The 21,588-nt window shown below is 43.8% G+C and overlaps 1 protein-coding gene across 1 annotated transcript in view; it reads left to right on the top strand.

The window, feature by feature from the left end:
- Nucleotides 1-21,588, top strand: part of LOC111150031 (exostosin glycosyltransferase 2) — a 139,650-nt gene that overhangs the window by 58,980 nt on the left and 59,082 nt on the right. Inside the window, exon 8 of the mRNA XM_022507348.1 lies at nucleotides 10,709-10,840. Coding sequence (XP_022363056.1) covers nucleotides 10,709-10,840 — 132 coding nt within the window. The remainder of the gene's footprint in view (nucleotides 1-10,708; nucleotides 10,841-21,588) is intronic.

Here is a 21,588-nt window from a genome sequence, read left to right as displayed (position 1 = left end):
AACCAGGTGATCGGGGTTCACTTCCCTATAATATGTCATGTTGATAACATACGTGCCCTGATAATGATGTGGAGAGAGGGGCATATCACCTCCAGAGTATCCCAAAATCCATAACCTCAGTCTCATGATTAGAAAACGTCAGACCAACCCAGAACGAGGGACATTCTGAAAAATGCCTGACCGGCCCTATTCAAAAGTGTCCGGGTCGTGAAAGACCAGACAAGACTGAAAAACGGTCTCAGATTGGGAGAAACTAAGGAGACATGACAACTAAAGGCAGTGCAGTCCCCCGGACTCGATCCTAGAACAGGAAAAGGACCTTAGGGGAGGACTGGGGAAACCTGCAAAGAAATCTTTCGTTTAGTCAATGGAATTAACTCCGTGTGAACTTCTTTGTTTTGGTCATTGTACCACGGTGACGTGTTGGTAAGAGTAGGGGAAGCTGGGTGAGGGATGTTGGGGAACCCTCTGTACTATCATTGTTTCTCGAAGCCTCACAGTATTTCAGGATAAAGTTAAAAAAAAAAAAATAGTTACCACTTTGCATGGCAATGAAACAAAAAAAGATCGACACCTGCCAAAAAACTGCCAAATGGCCTCTGCTGCAGAGGGCTGTGATTTTGTATAAAATTCCAGTGAGTGTGACAGATGTGGGCTCCTACAGTGTCGGGTGCCGGGAACTGACGGAATGGGACTGGGAGGTTTCACGGGTTGGTGGAAAAGTACCCCAGAGGTATTGGACTTTGAGGTGGAGGATGCATCTGGAGAGGGCAAGTAAAGTAGCTCATGAACAAGGGCATGAGAAACTGAACAAGGGCATGAGAAAGGTTCTCTTGTTTTCTGTTACAAGGTATTCTAAATGCGGTGAAATTAACAAAATGAGTATTTTAATCAAAGGAAAAAATGGAGTGCTGATAAATCCTAGGTATAGTAACCTTTTTTTGCTTCAGAAATGTTTTCTTATTTTAAAAAAAAGTAAATTCTACTTATTATTGTTTGTTCAATTGTTGAGTAACGGTGTATCACATGTTTTTGACCTTCTTCTACTCTAGAAAAGCCTTCAGTCCCTAAGAAGTATCTCTCAGCCATTCGGTTGATGTTTTTTCATGTAACTCTTACCTTTAGAAAAATGGAGTGAGCCAAAGAAAGAGATGCACCCAGCAAGCTAACAGTAATTCTCAATTAGAAGTTAGGATGCTTGTATTATAATTTGACATAACCACTGAGTTTTTACGGCTGTCAGGTGGAGATGACCTGAGCCTGTCGATGCCGCCTCCTGGCTGTGATGAGGTCCAGCAAGGGCATCGGGCCCCCTGCTCTGGCCCTGTCCCCTTTCCAGCAACGTAGTGAGGGAGCGAACCAGCGTAACCCGGAGCATGCTGCCCAGGAGGCTAGGGAAGGCATTTTGTCAGAGCAAACAGATGAGAAGGACATAATGAGCCTTGGTACGTGTGTTTGCAAAGACTTGGAATCCCTTTGGAAGTTTTCAGATTCATCTTCAGACACAGCTTTGAGAGATTAGTCCCTGAGGTATGGAAATATCTTCTGGGCCTGCTCCTGAAATAAACGGTTCCATGGATGCTTGTGTGGTAAAGCAGGAACGACCCAGATCTCCCTGGTGCTCCGATGCAGAAGTACTTTAATGGGAAGGCTGTTCCTTTAACTTGTTGACGGAGAAGGTGAATGCCTTATTAATGTCTTGGTTCTCTGAGCTTCTTGAGTCACTGTTTTGTTATTTTTTCATTGATTTTGGAAGATTCTTAGCCCTTATTTCTTTAAATATACCTGTTGACTTGTTTTCTGCCCCGTCTTCTGGGTCTCCAGTTACAGGCACGTCAGAACATTTGATGCCATCCCACAAGTCTTGGATCTCTGTTTTCTTTTGCTCCTTTTCTTCTGGGCATTCCAGTTTGGATAATTTTCCATTTCACGTTCACTGTTTTTTTCCCCTGCTAGTGCTGATAAGCCAGTTGAAGGAATTCTTCATTGGTGATACCACGTTTATATTTCTGGCATATAATTTGGTGGTTTTCTTAGAGTTTCCATCTGTCTGTTGAATACTGCGCTCTGTTGGCGCAAGTTGTCTACCTTCTTCACCAGAGATTCTTTAATACATTAATTGTAGTTATTTTAAAGTCCCTGTCTAATGGTTCCAACAGCTTGGTCGTCTTTGGTCTGGTTCTGTTGACAGCTTTATATTATTACAATGGATGGTTTTCACTTATTTTTTTTTGTTTCTGGTAACTTTTTGTTGAAGGATAGACATTCCGTATGGAAAAACCACCCTAAAGTAAATGTCACGTGCAGAAATGGGCATGAGGTTGACTGGCCTAATGTTTAACCAGCCGGGTTTGGGTTTTCTGTTGACTGGCTCACCTTCCGCACACCTCAGACTTCAGCCGCTGCCTTGTGCTCCGTGTGGGACCAGGGTCCAAAGGATTTCCTCAGAGTTCAGCCTCACCCTCCGCTCCCAGCAGGCCCTGCCTTGCCTGTGCCACACAGGAGGCCTCTTGCCCTCAGCAACGGACTACCACTGTCTGTATGTGGTACCCGGTTCGTAGTGGGGATGGTGGGGATTTCCCCTCCCTGGGGCCAGTGTCAGTCGTGGGCAGGCCTGCTTGCCGGGCCGGTGGAGGTGGGGCTTCTCCGGTTCTGCTTCCCCCTGTGGCAGCTCTCTTCTCTTCCTTACTTGGAAGGGGTCTTGGATTGGAAAGAGTTTCCTGCCCCTCTTGTAAGGGCAGAGGCTGTTGCTTTGGCCACTCCCTCAGTGGTGGTCTGAGGAGAGCTGGAAGGGCTCCTCCCTGTCCCCAGGGCCAGGCTGCCTTTCCACCCCTCTCCCACACCCAGTACTTCCGGTGTCTGCATCTCAAGGATGGGAGGGTTTCCTGCTTCTCCCCCAGGAGTTTAAGGCATTGCTTTGGATGAAAACAAAAATGTCCAAGGAATAGGCGGAGTGTACCTGTGTGCTGCTGAGGGCGCCTCTCTTTGATTTCCTTCCCTGCTCTGGTCTTTCGCAAGAACATCCAGGAGATGGGGCGCCTGGGTGGCTCAGTTGGTTAAGCATCTGCCTTCGGTTTCATGATCTTGGAGTCCCGGGGTCAAGTCCCACATCGGGCTCCCTGCTCAGTGGGGAGTCTGTTCTCTCTCTGACCCTCCCCCTTTTCTTGCTTTCTCTCACTCTCAAATAAATAAATAAAATCTTTAAAAAAAAAAAAAAGAAAAAGAAAAAGAACGTCCAGGAGAAAAGAGCCTGCAAGGCAATGCAGACTTCCCTGTGTCTAGAGCTTCTAAACAATCCTGCTAGCCCACACTGTTTTAAGAATTCATTAATTCTTAAAAATGTTGTTTTCTTTGGCTGCTTTTGCTGTAGCACCTCTATGTTCTGTGAGCTTCCAAAGCTGGAATAATTTGTCCCATCACTCCTAGAGGAGCTTGTCACCTTTGAAATTTGGGCCCCCCTGATTGCCTCATGACCAAAGCTCTCTGATGGGCCTAAGACAGTTACGATGCTAGTGAGTTTTCTGGTGGCTTTTTGTCATTGTTATGATGGGGTCCATTTTCTCTTGTGGCTTTCTGCTCCCGAGCAGAAGCAGATGCTTTATGTTTTGACCGGCCGGTGGGTTGTAGGGCAGGGAAATAGGGCAAAATTGAAGCAAGTGCTGAACCTGCGTGTACCCAATACTGTCAGGTGTTTGGACGGCATTACCAGTCAGAATTCGGGACAGAAGCATAACTGGCTGGTTTACTGTTCGCTCTGTGTGTGTGTGTGTGTGTGTGTTTGTGGTCTGTGTAACAAAACTCCTTTAATAGGTGAAAACGAGGCCGTTGATGCAGGTCCCATCGGGGGAGGTTCTGACAAGCAGGGCTGAGCAAAGTTGACTGGTTGCTGTGAGGGCATGGGAGAGCCAGTGTTGTTCTTTTGGGATGAAGATGCTCCTGGACGACGCTGGGGTCATTTACGTTCTTATATATGAGTTTCGTACTTTTGATATCCTGACCACTGCTAGGTAACAAACAACCTAGTGTAGTTTTAGGAACTGTTTATCTCCCTCATAGTCTATATCTAGTCTCTACCTAGTCTGTACTAAACGTAATGTGAGGGACAGTCTTAGTCCTATTTCTGCTTTGCTCTTCCTCCTAGGAATAGATTTGTCTTCTTTTCCTCAAATCTTTGTCCCCCACCTCACACCTTTTACAATTCTGTATACAAGATAGGATCATTATTTTTTTTTTTTAAGATTTATTTATTTATTTATTTGACAGAGATCACAAGTAGGCAGAGAGAGAGGAGGAAGCAGGCTCCCTGTCGAGCAGGGAGCCCGATGCGGGGCTTGATCCCAGGACCCTGAGATCATGACCTGAGCTGAAGGCAGAGGCTTAACCCACTGAGCCACTGAGTTGCCCCAGGATCATTATTATTAAATGATGGGTTGGTACTTAGAAGATTCGGAAATTTCCATGAGATGCCTGTGCTGCCTCGTGCCTGTGAGGGAGTGGTGTTAGGTGGATTCATTCAGCAAGTGTTTTGACGGCCTCCTCTCTGACAGGCCCTGTGCCAAAGGCTGGGAGTTCGTGGTGAGCAAAACCAGATGTGTTCCTACTCTCCCGGTTTCTGGAGAAGTACTGTCCTCTTCTTCAGCAGCTTGGACATTAAGCTAGAAGGGACATGTTACTGGTTCTTGTACTTTTCAGTACAAAGTTCTGTCACTCCCATTTGATGTGTTTTTATTATTTCTAACTCTCTTCTCTTACCGGTTGGATTTCTTTGCTATCTTCAAGAACTGAGATGAATGGGGTACAACTTTGTGGTCCCATTCTATCTCTCCTCTTCACCTCCCTCCATTCTTACCCCAAAGCTGTGTTGAATGTACTCTAATGTAAGCAACAACGATCCCAAGGGTTCAGGGTGGAGGTAAGTACTGAGGACAGAGCTAACATTTTCAGACTGTCTGTGCTGCTCTGGTGCTGCGGGAAGAGCTCTATAAACTTCACTGAATGTCTGCGGCCTCACGAGATAGGTGGTGTGCTCTCCATCTTGCAGACTGACCAGACACAGAGGTCACAGAATTTGAACTGTGCCAGATGCTCGGAGCCTTTCTACAACACTGCACTGGCTTTCTTTAAACACTTGTTACTGCTCATCCTGCTGGGCTGTAGGTTACTGAAAAACCAAAGAAATTAATCGTGTATAACTGATGTATAAACTGAGGTAGTAATTTTAGTTTGAAATACCTGTTTGCTTATGAAAGCTTTGAGTTGGCCCAATTCTAGATCTCTAGGAGCTTTATAATTGTCACAATTGAAAACGTTAAGAACTTGGTGGTTCTTGGGGCGCCTGGGTGGCTCAGTGGGTTAAAGCCTCTGCCTTTGGCTCAGGTCATGATCCCAGTGTCCTGGGATCGAGCCCCACATCAAGCCCCGCATCAGGCACTCTGCTCAGCGGGGAGCCTGCTTCCTCCTCTCTCTCTGCCTGCCTCTCTACCTACTTGTGATCTCTGTCAAATAAATAAATAAAATCTAAAATAAATAAATAAATAAATAAAAGAACTTGGTGGTTCTTGTGCTTTGAAATCTGCATGTTTTATAAAATTATGGTGGCATATGTTTAATGAAGAAAGGTTAGACACTCTGGTCAAGTTTATGTTGGTATGACCAACGCATCTGTGACTTAACTCTGTAGTCATGCAACTTCCACAAGGTAAGTGACTGAGGAATTTGCAGAGCTGCTGAAGATACCTCATTTACTTCTTCAGGAAGCGATAAATGTGGCCCATGTCATAGGGGGCAGAAAGGAAATCAAAACATAATACGCATATGCTTACTGGATGGGAACAGCCCTGCTTTTGTGCATTGACAACATAGTTGAACACTCCTTCCTCTCTGCCAGCGGGTGGCTGATACTGTGTCCTGGAGGGGCCATAACTTACAGTGCCTTCTAAAGACTACAAAGTGTTAGGAGGTCCCGAAGAAATAATTAAGCTGAAGAAGTTCACTTATCTGCAGGCAGAGAGACCTGAGCCATGGTTATTGGCAAAGTTTCTTCCTTTCTGCGTGAATTGCAATTTGGTGGACAGGGTGAGATGACTTGAGACATCTTAAATTAGAAGCGTTGTCCTACAGTCGTACCTCTGGCCAGTGTGTGAGGTGGATTTGTTTCCAATCATTGTTTCCTGTAAATCCCAAAGACTGCTGTCTCCATTGTGACTAAGCGTGAACATAAAGCTTTGGAATGCTTGAGTTTGAATGTGGCTTCATTTGAATATGATTTAAAATGAAAGAACATAATGATGGACCCATGTGGGTAGAGAAGGGGTAACTATTTAAGATATGTGTGTTTATGTGTGGGCTCGTGCTTCTTAGTGAAATTTCACACCTTTTTAGTTTCTTTTTTTTTTTTTTTTAAAGATTTTATTTATTTATTTGACAGAGAGAAATCACAAGTAGGCAGAGAGGCAGGCAGAGAGAGAGGAGGAAGCAGGCTCCCCGCTGAGCAGAAGGCCCAATGTGGGGCTCGAACCCAGGATCTGGGATCATGACCTGAGCCGAAGGCAGCGGCTTAACCCACTGAGCCACCCAGGCGCCCCGACCTTTTTAGTTTCTTAAGGAAGGACCCTTTCCTAAACTGGAGTGTGGTTGGTACTCCCTGTATTCTAGAATGGAGGGGAAAGATCCTGGGTTTGAGCTGTGACTGGGCCACTTAACGTCATTGCATCTTGGTTTCCTTGCACAGAAAATGGAACTGCCCCAGGTAAGCGACAAGCTGGTTTTAAAGAGCAAATGAGACTGTGCATACAGAAATACATTTGCGCAGGTCATCCTAACATCTACGAGGATGCTAATAATTTAAAAAAAAAAAAAAAAAAAAGCCAGTTTCCACATCCAGGAAACTCGCAGTCTAGCTGGAAGAGAGAAAAGTGATCATCTGAAATAACAAGGAAACTGTTCTAGAACAGTATGTGCAGAATAACCTATAAAGTAAAGGCTGTCAGTGCTGTGGGATTTCCTGGTAAGGAGAGATTGTTGGTGTTTGGGGTGATCAGTAAAATTTTCACAGGGAAGATAGATTCTTTCAGGTCTCATAAAATGTCACTATTTTGGCTAGATGACGGGCAGGACAGCAGCAACATGACTGAGCAGGGGTGAGATTGGAGTGAGTGGAGTATTTTTAAGAAGCCGTGGCAGGCAGCCAGCCACCGGGCCGTACCCAGATGGCACATTACAGGATGGCATCAGCCAGATGCCCTTGGTAGCTAAATCTGGGTCAGCTTTTCTTAGAGTAGGAGAAACCCTCATTGTGAGGCTTTGCCTCTTTCTTACTCTTAGTGAAGAAAATAGTCATCACACACCTCAGCGGGCATCATCCCAGGCTTTCCCTCATGAATGGAGGACTTGCCTGGGAAACAGAACCAAAGTTGGCAGGTGTAAACTAGAAAGTATCTTTTTCCTCCACCTCTTTTGGTTATATTTTGAACTTTTCATGTTCCGTTTTTCACATGTTCGCTCCCTTGCAGAAATCCTCATAGCTGCTAATTCTGAGTGGAATCACAGGTCAGAATGAAGCTGGACAGACAGGTCACTGAGACCAACATCTTGCTTTCTTGGGGACTGAATCCAAACTCTGCTTGGATAAGAGACTGTCTTCTTTCAAAAGACTGTATTGGGCTGTGACAGAGTAGCTAGTATTAGAGTAGCTCTCCAGCCAGGGGGGGGAAAAGGATAAAAGCTTATTAAAATAGATAATATAGAGGCATTCGAGAGCAATCTAGGAAGTCAGTACTTAAGGGACTGTGGCTCCTGAGAAAAGGAAAGCAGGCTGAGCTCCTTGTTTCCTTTGGCCTTTCCTCTGCAGGCACTTTCTAATTCACAGTCTGGGCATCTGGAGCCCTTGTGGAAAGTAGCAGTCTCATAGGGCTGAGAGGTTGAAATTAAGGGCTACCCCAAAGTATCCAGGATTTGAATGACAAAATCCAGGAAGATGGGAACCACAGGAAAGTAAGCAAAAACTGGGCATGCAGTCTTCCCTTGAAGTGTTTGCCAGCTCCTGAGGTGCACAGGATCAGAATAAGACTCTACGACTCCCTGCAGAAAGCAGCAGCTGAGAGCCTGACAAGCTGTGCAAACATTCTGGCAACCATATATACTGCTGGTGGGAGGGAGTTTGGTGTTCAGGGCCTGCCGCGATAGAGGGGTCCTGGTAGACACCCCAGGCTTTGTCCGAGGGCCCCAAAAGGCCACACTACAAGAGTAAGGGAAGGCAGAAAAAAGTTGGCCCTAGCAAAGCTTAACACCAGCCACTGATAGGATTAAAGTGGTCTGACTGCATTCTCTGTGTCTTCCAGAAGAATGTTACACTTAAGAGGAAGATAATTTTGTATATACAGAACCTTTATAGTTTTTAATATAGAGTGTCTGGTGTCCAAAGAAAATTAAGAGGTATGCTAGGAATGGAAACCAAATGACCAAAATGAAGAGTAAATACAGATAGTAGAAAGAGACCCACAGTTGATTCAGATATCAGGGTTATCAGTCAGGAGCTATGCTTAATAAAATAAGGGAATTTTAACAAAGATAGGAAATCTGCTTTTTAATAAGTCAAGTAGAAATTTTGTGAGGTACCTGGGTAGCTCAGTTGGTTAGGCATCTTCCCTTGTCTCAGTTCATGATCCCGGGGTCCTGGGATTGAGCCCCGCATTGGGCTCCCTGCTCAGTGGGGAACCTGCTTCTCCCTCTCCCTCTGCCTTTCGCTCCCCCTGCTTGTGCTCTCTCTGTCTCTGACAAATAAATAAATAGATGGATAAAAGGAAATTTTGTAACTAAAAATATATGAACTAAGTTGAGAAGTCAATATGCGGGTCTAGACTGCTGTTTAGATGCGAGCGGGCACACGCACACACGCACACACGCACACAGACATGCACATGCACATGCACATGCACACGCACGCATGCACGCACACACAGAAGATAGAGGATTATTGGGCCAGGAGAAAAATTAGTAGAAAATATACCCAGATGGCAGCGCAGAAAGGAGATTAAGAGACATATGGGGCGTGGTGAAAACATTTCTGTATGTATATCTAGAGTCCTAGGAGAAGAGAGTGTGACAGAACCAATATTTAAAGAAATACTGGCTGAGAGTTTTCTAAAAACAGTGAAAGACATCAAACCACGAAGTGAAGAGGCTCGACAATCCTCAGTGGGATAAATCCAAAGAGCCACACCTAAGTACATCACAGTGGACCTGCTGCAAGACGAAGACAGAGAGAAGCTTAAATGTAGTCAGGAATAAAGGGCAAACTTTTAAAAACACATGGTCTCTGACCATAGTGCAGCCAAAATAGAAGTCAGCAACAAAAGATAAATAGAAAATACCAAAATGTTTAGAAATTAAACAGCATACTTCTAGAAAATTGTTTTACCTAGGTTATAATGAAAATAATATGTGATCATGTAGGGCACATTTAAAATAGTGCGTAGAGGCCAATTTGTAGCTTTAACATACACTAGAAATGAAGAAAGATTAAAATTCATAATCTAAATGTTAGTCTCAAGAAATCAAATGCCAGATGGATTAAAGTCCCCCAAAATAGAAGAAAGGAAATAAATGTAAGAACAGAAAGGAACAAGACAGGGAGAAAAAAAAAAAAAAAAAGAAAGTACAATAAAGAAAATCAACAAAACCAAGCATTGGTTTTTTTTGAAGAGATTAGTAAAGTTGATAAATCTCTGGTTAGAGCAAATACAAAGAAAATATACAGATTATCAATATCAGGAATGAAAAGAGGTATATGACTACATATTCCACAGGCACTGAGTAGATGTTAGCACACGTTAAGCCCAGTACATTTAACAATGTAGATGAAATGAACACATTCCTTGAAAATCATACTTTTGAAACCAACACGCTTATTAAAATATGTTTAATCCTGTGTCTGTGACAGAAAATTAATCCATGCTTCAAAAACCTTCACACACCAAAAAGCTCCTAACCCAGATGGCTTTTAGGTGAATTCTTGTAAACCTTTCAAGAAAGAAGGAATTCCAGCCTTGCCTAAAATTTCTCGGGGGATAGAAAAGGAAGGAACACTTTTCAACTCATTTTAAGAAGCCAGCATGACCTTGACACCAAAACCTGACTCAAACGTTTCAAGTGTTGACAAAAGAAGTCAGCTGCAAAAGAGTAAATACAGTTTTGATTCCGCTTGTATGACGTTCAGTAGCAGGCACGATAGAAATGAGAATGATGATTACTCTTGGATGATTGGGAAAGTGCCTGGGAAGCAGAAGAGAATCTTCTGGGAGTGCTGGCATGTTTGGTATCTTTATCTTGGTGGTAGTTGTAAGAGTATGTACATACCTAAACATTTGTTGAATTGTACACTTAAAATTTATGCACTTGATGTGTAGACCAAAAAAAGGACTATAACTTGTTCTGGTGTGACGTTGATTATTTTCATCAAGACACAGTTTCTCTTTTACCCAGATTGAATCCGGGGTGCGTTTCATTTGCTCACACTGTTTTGGCTGCGTTTGATAAATGCGTTCTTCTCCTGCAGCTGGCGGGAGCAGCAGGGAGCATTTGCCGTTGGCTCCCTCCCTGCGGGAATAACGGAATTACCCAGACCCAGAGTTGCGTCTGAGAGGGCATCGAGTTCTTCCACTTCCAAGTGTCTCTCTTGCTCACTGAGCACATGTCGTTTCCTTTCCAGTCACGGTGGTTCTGGGAAGCGTACTTCCAGTCGATCAAAGCCATTGCCCTGGCCACTCTGCAGATCATCAACGACCGCATCTATCCCTATGCTGCCCTCTCCTATGAAGAGTGGAATGACCCGCCCGCTGTGGTGAGTGAATCCCGGTGCCGACCATGGCAGCCGTGGTCCAGGTGTCAGGACGTGGCAGGAGAAAGGTGCTGTGTAAAGTTTACTTAAATACTGGCTTTCTGAGATGAGCCTGTGCTAGCTGACAAAGTCAGCTCAGTTTTGAAATGATAACACAAGTAAGAAACCCAGAAGCAGCAGCTTCCGGCTTGTTTTGAACGTGCTTGGGAAGACAGTAAGCTTATTTATTGCAGAGATAAATGGGGCGGCCTGGCTCTTGTTGGAAATCAGACCCTTGCTGATGACTTCTGCAGTTGTAATGCTTAGAATTCTTGAAAAGATTCTATAAGCAGTTGATAATAATAGCTTATATTCTGAGAGCTTCGGCTCAGCCAGGGACTGTGCTCAGTGTTTCATATAGATGATTTCAGTGATCGCTGCCATCACCGTGGGAGGAAAGTAATCCGCAGAAGTGATCTCGAGGCCATATAGATGGCCACAGTCCAGACTTGCTCCAGACCGGCTGAGGCCCCTGGGTGTTTGCAGCAGAGAGCTGGGATGGTCGAAAGTTGCTCTCATGGCTTTCTCCTTGCTTGAACGAGTCATAAGGCCCTTGTGGCCTTGTAGGGACTGTGGCAGTGGCCACACCTTCTTTCTCACGGAAAGTTCCTGCAGCTCTGGGCCTGGTGGTTCTGCTTTGTAGGTACCTTCCAGCCTCGTTCACACGCCTCAAGGCTTTCACGTGAGAGAGCTAGACTTGAATCCATTCTTCATTCTAGTCCATGCTGTCTTTCCGGCCAGCCCTCCTGGTCTCCTGATCCCACCTTCTCTCAATAGAATGTATTTAACCGCTTGGTTAATCTTTGTATAGGACCCTCCTTTCCACCCTCCTGTTCTAACTAAGGGGTGACTGTGTGTCAGGCACCCTACTAGGTGCTGGGCATGCAGAAAAAGCAGTCAAGTCCCTCGCCTCAGAGGAGCTCTCCGCTAATGTGGGAAGTCAGTGAGTAGACCACGTAGTATGCGATGATCTGGAATAGAGTGGTGTCCAGAGTGCCAGGGGGCACAGTGGGAAGTCAGTGATTAGACCACGTAGTATGCGATGATCTGGAATAGAGTGGTGTCCAGAGTGCCAGGGGGCACAGCGGGAAGGTGGCACCCTCGCTGGGAGGGGCCAGGACACTTCCTGAAATGGGTTGTCCTAAGAGGAAGTCAATGTATGCTTGTGGTAAAATCCAACACAACAAAAAGAAACACCTTTTTATTGTGCTTAAGGGAACGTTTTCTTCTGTCCATCTCCTCCCTTGAATCCGTTACTGGAGATAACCTTCCAGAATGTTTCTATTCATATGTAAGCATAAGTATATAATTTTTGAGCACAGATGAGATTCTGATACACATACTATTCTGCACCTTGCCGTTTTACTTTAGTAGGCTAGATCTTGGACTTAACTTCCACTTCATTCTGTAGAGGTATCCTTTAGTGGTAAGGATGGCTAGAAAGGATTCCATTGTTTAGGTCTGTCTTACATAACAGATCTATTACTGATAGAAATTTAGATTGCTTTCATTTTTTTCTATTTTCCAATAGTAATACAAAAGACATATATTTCTATGTTTTCATAAATATAGGAATATATCTATAGAATTAATTCCAGCTGAAAAATATACACATTTTGATTGTTATTAATTTCAGCTGAGAAATACACATATTTTGAATATTGATAGATACTAGTAAATTGCCCTTTGAAAATACTCTACCAGTTTATAGTTCTCCCAATAACATTTAGGTTACTTGATCTCTCCATGCCTTCAGTTAACCCTAAGTACTTGAGTTTGTGTTCATCTGCTTGGTAAAAAATGGTCTTACGTGTGTGTTTTTCAAGTGGAAGGTCAATATCTCCATTGGTTTCTCCCGGAGTACAGTTACAAATCCTATTTGTATTTTATTGGTCATTTATTTATTTGGTAGGTATTTACTGAGTACCGGCTACCTTCTACCTTCTGGTTGTCTGATTATCTTGACTTGCTTATGGAGTTTTATAGGAGCTTTTGAGCTTCCTCCTCTGGGCTGAAACATTTCCACTACAAGTATATGGAATAAGCTTGAGACAAAGAATGCTACCCCTGTTCCTCTGCAGGAGAATGCTTACACATGGGATGGCCGTGACCTAGCCAGAAGGTGTGGAAAGAGTCTAATAGGAATAAATGGTTGGAATTTTGGTTCCCTGTCTTTCATAAGACTATGGGCCCAGAGAAAAGAGTACATAAAAATTTGTAGCTTTGAAATAGATGTGTTTTAATGTGGGACAGAGCGGTCAAAGTGCTGGACTGTCAGTTTGGGAAAGAAACTACGTATAAAAAGCTGAAATGTGGATATGCAAATGGAAAATTTGTTTTTTCTCTAACTTCTTGAAGTGTTCTTTTCAGGCTAATTTAGTGCTCACCACATTTTTAGGAGCTCAGGTGCTGAGCGCCCTGATTTAAAGCAGCGGGTTGTACATTTCTGCATCTTCAGCGAAGGCAACCGACAGGAGGACTGAGCAGCGCTGATTTATTTGTAGTTAACTTTTCCCCTCCCCTTTGGAAATATTTAACCTACTGTCGAAGTGATTACTATGAGCCCAACCTGTAGGGGAGTCTCCCTTCTAGATTCCATCAAATTTACAATATCAGACCCCCTGAGGTGGGAGTAGGTGTGGATCTTAGTCAGTAAATCAAGGGATGGTCTGGTGTTTCCAGAGCTACACTGTTAAGGGCCTCCAGCCAGCCACGTCCTCCACTTGTTCGGAGCAGAGAGGAGGGGGTGAGGGCACGAGAGTCCGATTTTGCCAAATGCTGCTGCCTTGGTTTAATGTTTAAAAAAAAAAAAAAAAAAAGAGGACCACTGTGTGTGTGTAGATTCTGAAGAGAGTGAGGGCTTGCAGAAACCAAGTGTTTGTGTCGCCAGTGACACTTGGCATTTCTATCTCTAGCCAGCTAGGAGGCAGGTTACATTAACCACATTGTGTCACATTCTCAGAACTTGAAAAAGTTGGCAAAATAATTCTTGAGCATAACTGTAAGGTAGCAGATCTGTCTAGTTTGGAGAGATTGGCCCTTTGTTTTGATTCTTGTCTTTGGAAGGAATTTCTCAGCAGGTTAAGGTTCCCTATGTGGGGACAACAAGTTTGCTTTTACCGATTAATTTTCGTAGTTCCTTAGGGTGATAGTGCCTGTATTTCACTGCCTTTTTGGTCTCTCCGTGCTTTGATTTTTCTCCCTTTTTTGCAGATATCAGCAGAACTATCATCTCCCCAAATACTCCACACCTGTATCACTTCTAACGTTCATGTGATCTCTGGTCGCGCCTGTGGCAGGCTCCTCCACACATCTGGGCATTGCTCATGGAGTGGCGGAGCCGCTCAGACACCCTCTCTTGTCTTACCTCTGGCTCTCTGCCAAATGTGAGCACATCTGGAGGACAGAGACGGAGGCAAGTGAGCATTCAGTGTGATATGGGGACGCAGTAGGCCAAGAACTGTAAATTTTTGGTTTCTGATATGTGCCACCAAAACCATATCCTCTTACTGACAGTTTTTTTTTTAAACTCAGTATAATATAGCTCTAAAATCAGAGTAGAATATATTCCCTGATCATGTTTCTACGATATGATTTGAAAGATTGTACCCCATCTTATCAATATGTTGTAACTTTATTTACCCAGTCCCTTTTGATGGATACTACCTAGTATTTTTTCGGATTTGCTATCCTCGATAACACTAATGAAGAGACTGCAGATTTTCCCCACTTCTGCATTGACCATACTGGACCTAGAGCAGAAAGGAGAGAGAAAGCAGGGGTCCCTTGACCTTTGACAAAAGTTGATGAGGAAAATGGGGAAGTGACTTAAAATGGATTATCATACCCTGTGGAAAAAAGAGGTTGGAAAGTAAGAGCTTATTCCTGTAAAATCTAGCCAGAGGGGTGACTTAGTTGTGAGCGAGACCTCAGATGAGGAGTGTATCCTTAGCTGGGCTTCTAGGAGCCTCACGTGCCGGCCTCCACAAGGGCTCGCTAGGGGGGAGTGTGCATCAGGGCACTCGAAGGGCTCGTGCAGCCGCGAGGAGCAGGGGTATTCAGAGCTGTGGGTCCCAGGTGGCAGAGCTTGCCCTTAGTCCCCATTAAGTTCTGAGGGAGGGGAGTGCATACTTAGGATGCATCAGAATCTCCTGGAAAGCTTGTTAAGACACGGATTGAGTAGGCCTGGGTGGGGTCCTGGAATTTGCATTTCTAGCAAGTTTCTGGATGGTGTTGGTGCCGCTAGGCCAGGAACCATACTTTGATGTGGGATTGATTCACTGTGTGTGTCCTGACTTACCCACCGGAGAAAGTGCTCCCTCTCCTCCTGTCCATTTCCTCTTCTGGACCCCCGACCTGGGTCCGAAGCATCCAGAGTTGGCTCCAAGGGCATCTGTCTCGCCACATGAAGTACTCCGGGCTGGCTGCTCTGAGATGTCCAGGCAGCAGCCCCCACTCACCAGTGTTGCGGTCGTACGAGCAGCTGAGAGTATCACGCAGTGGTGAGCACTGCCAAGCGGTCAGTCAGTCCGCAGGCTGAAGAAGCGCCAGCTCGAGTACGTGGGTGAGGGCTCCAGGCTGAGGAGACAGCACGCGAACAGTCTGTTTAACTCCACTCCGTGCCCTTCAACTTCCAGGTTGTGGAATGTTTCTCTGGCATTTGAAAGCCTACCCTGCCCCCAGCAGGCCTTCTGGGCTGATTCTCCCCTTCTTCCTCCCACTGCCTAGATATGACTAAAGTATGTATGGAATTTAGAATGTTAAGCTTGCATTTTAAGTACATACATGTAAGCTCTTCGAAGGCCTGTTTTCAGAGGTATCGCGTTTGTAGGATCTCAGTCACTCAAGGGCTCTGGTACACGGCCACGAATTCCAGCACTTGCCTTGTGTAGACTTTGCCACTGGACTGCTCTGTGGAAACAAGCCAGAAAGGCTGAGATCATCAGTAGCCAGGGAGTAAAGAAAGCTGAGTCAGGTCGGTGGCTGGGGAGATGCGGGAAAATCCAAAGAGCTTGATCTGGGGCCCCAAGCAAACAACTTGGCTGACTCTGATGGTCCGCTAGAAAATGGAAAAGACCGGGTCACAAGCCAGGCCCAGAGGGGGAGGATGTGTAAGGGGAGCAAAGAGACGAACCTGGAGATGTGGCTCAGGTGACGGTGTCACTTAGAGCTTTTGGACCAACACCCTACATTCTTCCTCCCGGGAACTCGTACACCTGTGGGACGCACCCCTGCACCCCTGCCTGGCCGCTGTGGGGGAGGCAGAGGGTGAGTGAGCGCGCTTGGTTTCCCCAGATGCAGTCTCACCTCCAGGGCTTCCGTACAAGCGAGCTTTATGGCTCTGGCTTTCCTCAGTCAACACCTCACTGCTTCCTTACGTCAGACGGCTGGTAGGAGGGCAGTGACTAGAGTAGGTTTCTGGAGTCTTGCGGAAGCTTGCTCTGGAAGCGGGCTGAAGAGCATACTGAGTGTTTTGGCACAGTCATCCTTGGTGCATGCCCCAGCCATCACTTAGGAGCACATATTCCCTTTCTCCTTTTTGGGGGGGGGCACTTAATTCTCTTCATGTCTGCTTACATGACTCGGTAGCAGAAGTTACCAGGAAAATATAGCTGCTGGGTGTTATAACATCAGGATAATGAAGTTTGTTTTCATTTCTAATATCCTAAGGTAGTTACGTGCCTCCCAACTAATGAATATTTGGGTGTATTCTAATGAATGGGTTGGTGCAGAGTAGAACCATTGTTCTAACTAGAGGTGGATTCTTGATCTTTGGTTCTCTCTTTCTTTTTTAAGATTTTATTTATTTATTTGACAGACAGAGATCACAAGTAGGCAGAGAGGCAGGCAGAGAGAGAGGAGGAAGCAGGCTCCCTGCTGAGCAGCAAGCGCGATGCGGGGCTCGATCCCAGCACCCTGAGATCATGACCCAGCCAAAGGCAGAGGCTTAACCCACTGAGCCACCCAGGTGCCTCATGGTTCTCTCTTTTTTTTTTTTTTTAAATCTGTTATATTTCTTACTTTTACATTTTTAAAAGTTGTGTAGCTTAACACATGTAAGGTTCAAAAATTCAAATGGTAAAATAAAGCCTATATCTAAAACTGAGGCCTGTTCCCAAGGGGCAACTGGTTTCAACTCTTCTAGCTTTCCTCTGGGATTTCTCTTCCTGTCTCCCCATCAAGTGCTTAGGGTGCTATTTTTTTTTTTTCAATTTCTCAATCATACACATTATCTTTTTACTTCCTTTGGGTCAGCAGTTTTTCTCTTGTTCTCTTCTTTCTTTACATATTTCATTTCTCCCAACTTTCCGCTAGGGCTGTATCACCATTTTTCATTAAAGCCGTATTTATTATGTGCATTATTATTAGAACTGTATAAATACTGTTTTTTAGCTGAATGAAGTGCTAAACCACGATTATGTGTTTTTTTTTCCCTGTACAACTTTCTATTTTCCAGGGAGTTACTAACTACTTTTTTTTTTTTCCCTCTTAGTTTCCCACGTTCCTGTCACTAATTGATTTTTACTTGGTTCTCCAACAAAAGAGTAAATGGTCAAGCATAGGTGAACTATAGGATTTCCCTCCCTCTTTCTCTCTCTCCCCCTCCCTCCCTTTTCTCCTATAGCGATTCATCTTAAGCTCCAGTCTGGATTGATTGCTCTCTGGGTCTCCTATGCAGTGGTCATCCTAAATTTTCAGTTCACTGTGATTCTGGAAATTCCTTTTTTGTCCTCTCCTTTGTTGGATTCTTTGTTTCCAAGGTGTAACATCTTCCTCTTTGGTTTATTTTTTCCAACAGCTTCTGGAGAAAGGGACAATGAGGAGATAAATCTTCATGTCTGAAAATGTGTTTATTTCACATTTGAGTAATAATTGGACTAGTGTAGACTTCTGGTTGAGGTGGATTTTCTTCAGGAATTTGAAAGCATGGCTCCATTGCCTTCGAAGTTTCCCATTTTAATTTCATAAAGTCAGATGTCATTCCTGATTTCCCCCCCTTTTTTTTAAAGATTTAAAAAATTTATTTGACGGAGAGAGAGAGAAAGAGGGAACACAAGCAGGGAGAGTAGCATAGAGAGAAGCAGGCTTCCCACTGAGCAGGGAGCCCAATGTGGGACTTGATCCCAGGACCCTCGGATCATGACCTGAGCCGATGGCAGACGCTTAATGACTGAGCCACCCAGGCGCCCCATTCCTGATCCTTTTATGTGATATTTTTATCTTCTTGGGAAATTCTATGTCCTGAAATTTTATGATGTGCCTTGGTGTGAGTGGTTTTTTTGTTCAGTGGATACTGATTTAGGCCCTCTTAAGCTGAAAATTCTTCTCCAATTCTGAGAAATTTTCATGTTTTATACCTTTTATTCTTTCCTTCCCATGTTTTCTCTTTTTTCTCTTTATGGAACTTCTGTTACCTAAATGATGAATGTGTTAGATTGAACCTTATTTTCCTTATCATTTCTGTTCTATTTATCATCTCTTTTTATTTCAGTAATCTTTTTGTCTGAGTTTCTTAGGTATTTTCTCAATTTTATGTTCTAACGTTTCTTTTGATTTTAGAAATTTTGTCTACTTTCAATTTCTAAGTTTTTCTCTATTTCTTTTTTTTTAAAGATTTACTTATTTATTTGAGAGAGAGAGTGAGCATGTGCAAGCAGGGGAGGGGCAGAGGGAGGGGAGAGAGAATCCTCAAGTGGGACTCCCTGCTAAGCATGGAGCCCAATTCAGGGCTCAATCCCAGGAGCCTGAGGTCATGATCTGAGCTGAAATCAAAAGTAGGATGCTTAATCCACTGAGCCCCCCATGTGCCCCCTTTTCTTGATTTCTAATTGATCTTTTTGTATAGGTTCCTATTCTTTTTTTTTAAGATTTTATTTATTTATATGACAGAGAGGGAGCACAATCAGGGGGCATGGCGGGCAGAGGGAGAGGGAGAAGCAGGTTCCCGGCCGAGTAGGGAGCCTGATGCAGGGCTTGATCCCAGGACCTTGGGATCATGACCTGAGCTGAAGGCAGACGTTTAACCAACTGAGCCACCCAGGTGCCCCTATAGCTTCCTATTCTTATGGTGAGACTACGGTACTCTCTTTCTCTCTCTTTCTGAAGATACTGTGATTTTGTTTTTATTTTTCTTTAGCTCCTTGTATCGTTTGTTTCCTCTAGATTCCTTCTTCAGTTCATTTTCTCTTTCATATTGGCAACTTTCTTCAAATACCTGATGTTTCCTGCAGTCTTACTTAAAAGTGCGATGCTGAAAGCTGATTGAGAGTTCTCTGTAAGGCTTGTCAACTGGTGAGCTTTACATCAGTTAAGAGGATGGGGACCCAGTCGTTTACCGGATGTCACTGTTCATGGGCTGTCTCTGTTGGATTGGTTCATTGGTCCAGAGAGTAATCTGTCTGCCTCTGGGAGTGGAGGACCATGGGTAATGTCTGGGTTGCAAGCACGCGAGGAACTGAATGGGGGAGCAGGAGACACGTTCTCATTCTTCATTTATACATGATCACTTAATCCACTCTATTCCGTGTGCTGCCTCACCGTGCTTTCCATGGCTTGGGTATCTGACTGTGGAATCCCTCTAATTCATTTTCTCCAGGGAATAAACTTCCCTTCTCCTGCTCAGGTGGCAGTGGGGACAGGAGGACAGGCAGAGGGCTGGCTTGCCTGTGCCTATCAGCTTAAGGGATCTTGGAACCAATGTTCTTTATTTCTGTTTTCAGAGTCCCTTTTTCTGGGACACCTGTTATCTCCAGTTTCTTTTATTTTGTTTCATTTTGTTTTGCTTTTTTTGTCACCATACAGTACATCATTAGTTTTTGGTGTAGTGTTCCACGATTCATTGTTTGCGTATAACACCCAGTGCTCCATGCAATCCATTTCCTCCTTGACAATACCCACCACCAGGCTCACCCATCTCCCCATCCCCCTCCCCTCTAAAACCTTCAGTTTCCCGGAGTCCGTAGTCTCTCATGGTTTGTCTCCTCCTCTGATGCCCCCCACCCTTCATTTTCCCTTCCTTTTCCTAATGTCCTCCATGCTGTTCCTTATGTTCCACATAAGATTTTATTTATGTATTTGACAGAAAGAAAGAACACATGAGGGTGGGGAGGAGCAGAGGGAGAGGGAGAAGCAGGCTCCGCACTGAGTGTGGAGCCCAACGTGGAGCTCTGTCCGGGACCCTGAGATCATGACCTGAGCCTAGTCAGACACTTAACCAACTGAGCCACCCGGGCTCCCCCTAGTCCCTCCAGTCCTTCAGTTTCTGAGTCTTCTGGTCAACCTTGAAAAGCTTAGCTTTTTTTTGTTTGTTTGTTTCTCTTGGTACTTTATGTTGCTCTGCCTTTTGTTTGTTTGCTTAAATAGCCCTAAAATTCTGTTTTTTATTTTGACATAATTTCAAACTGAAAGTTCCAAAAATAATACAGAGAGTTTCTGTACATGCTATACAGTATTTGTCAAATGTTAATGTTTTACTATATTCCCTTTATTCTTTTCTCTCTGTGTATGTGTACACGTTTATATTTATTTTTCTCCTAAGCCATTTGAAAGTTGCAGATCTGACACACCTTTACTCCTAAATACTTCTCATAAAGAATTACAGTACAGTTATCAAAGTTATCTGAAATAAACATTGATATAATATTATTTAATCTGTAGACCTTATGTAGATTTTTCCAATTATCCTAATGTCCATTACAGGAAAAAAAAAATGCCAGACCATGCGTTACACCAGTTGTCATGTCTCCTCACTCTAGAACAACTTCTCAGTCTTTGCCTTGCACGACGCTGAACTGTTTAAGAGAACATGTTAGTTATTTTGTAAGATGTCTCTTGACATCTCTTGATTTGGGTTTGTCTCGTGCTTTTGTATCAATTTATGCATTCAACTGAAAATTGTTGAAATTCAAATTATGCCTTTTTGACTGGAATATCACAAAATTATATGTCTCAAATGCATCGTCTCAAATGGGGAAATGCTTTGAGACCATGCACATGCCCTGCTCCTTCTCAAACTTTGCCTGGCTGGTTGTCGCCTCCACTGACAATTTCTCACCCAAATCAGTTTTTGTAATGGTTGCTGAACGGCTGTAATTCCCACTTTCTACCTGCTTTTGAGAGTAATTATTTTGTCTTTGACCTGGGAGTTCATGTCTTTAATCAGTTTTGGAAAATTCTCCATTGTTTTCTCTTCGAATATTATCTGTCATTTTCACAAATCTTTCCTTTTCCTGTTGAATGTATGTCAGACCTCCTTCATCCTGTTGTTATGTCTCTCAGATTTTTCTTCCCTCACGTTTCCCACATTTTTATCTTTCTGTACTACACGCTGGATAATTGTTTCACATCGATTTTGCTGTTCTCTTCAGCTGTGACTGAATTCTTTTTCACCCATCCATTGAGATTTAAATTTCAGTGGTTATTTTTAGAAACAGTTTTAATTATTTTTCAGATCTGTCTGCCTGTTTTTTTTTTTTCATAGCGTCTTTTTAAAAACTGTGTATTTAAAAGTTCGTCCTTTTATAATTATTTGAGATACTTGATCTTTTCCTATGATCCGTTTTTAAATTTCTTGTAAGGTCTGTTCCTGTCGTTTCTCTACTGCCAATTGCTCTTGTTGCTTTGTTTCCTTATATGTTTTATAATTTTGGGATGTGAGTTCATCTTCAGTAAGGTTTCCTGTGGTAATCTTTGCCACCTGGGCAAGGGGGTGT

Source organism: Enhydra lutris, unplaced genomic scaffold, assembly GCF_002288905.1.
Source record: "Enhydra lutris kenyoni isolate GAN:26980312 unplaced genomic scaffold, ASM228890v2 scaffoldscaffold22, whole genome shotgun sequence".
NCBI classification, from domain to species: Eukaryota; Metazoa; Chordata; class Mammalia; order Carnivora; family Mustelidae; genus Enhydra; species Enhydra lutris.
This window is presented reverse-complemented; position numbering and strand designations above follow the sequence as displayed.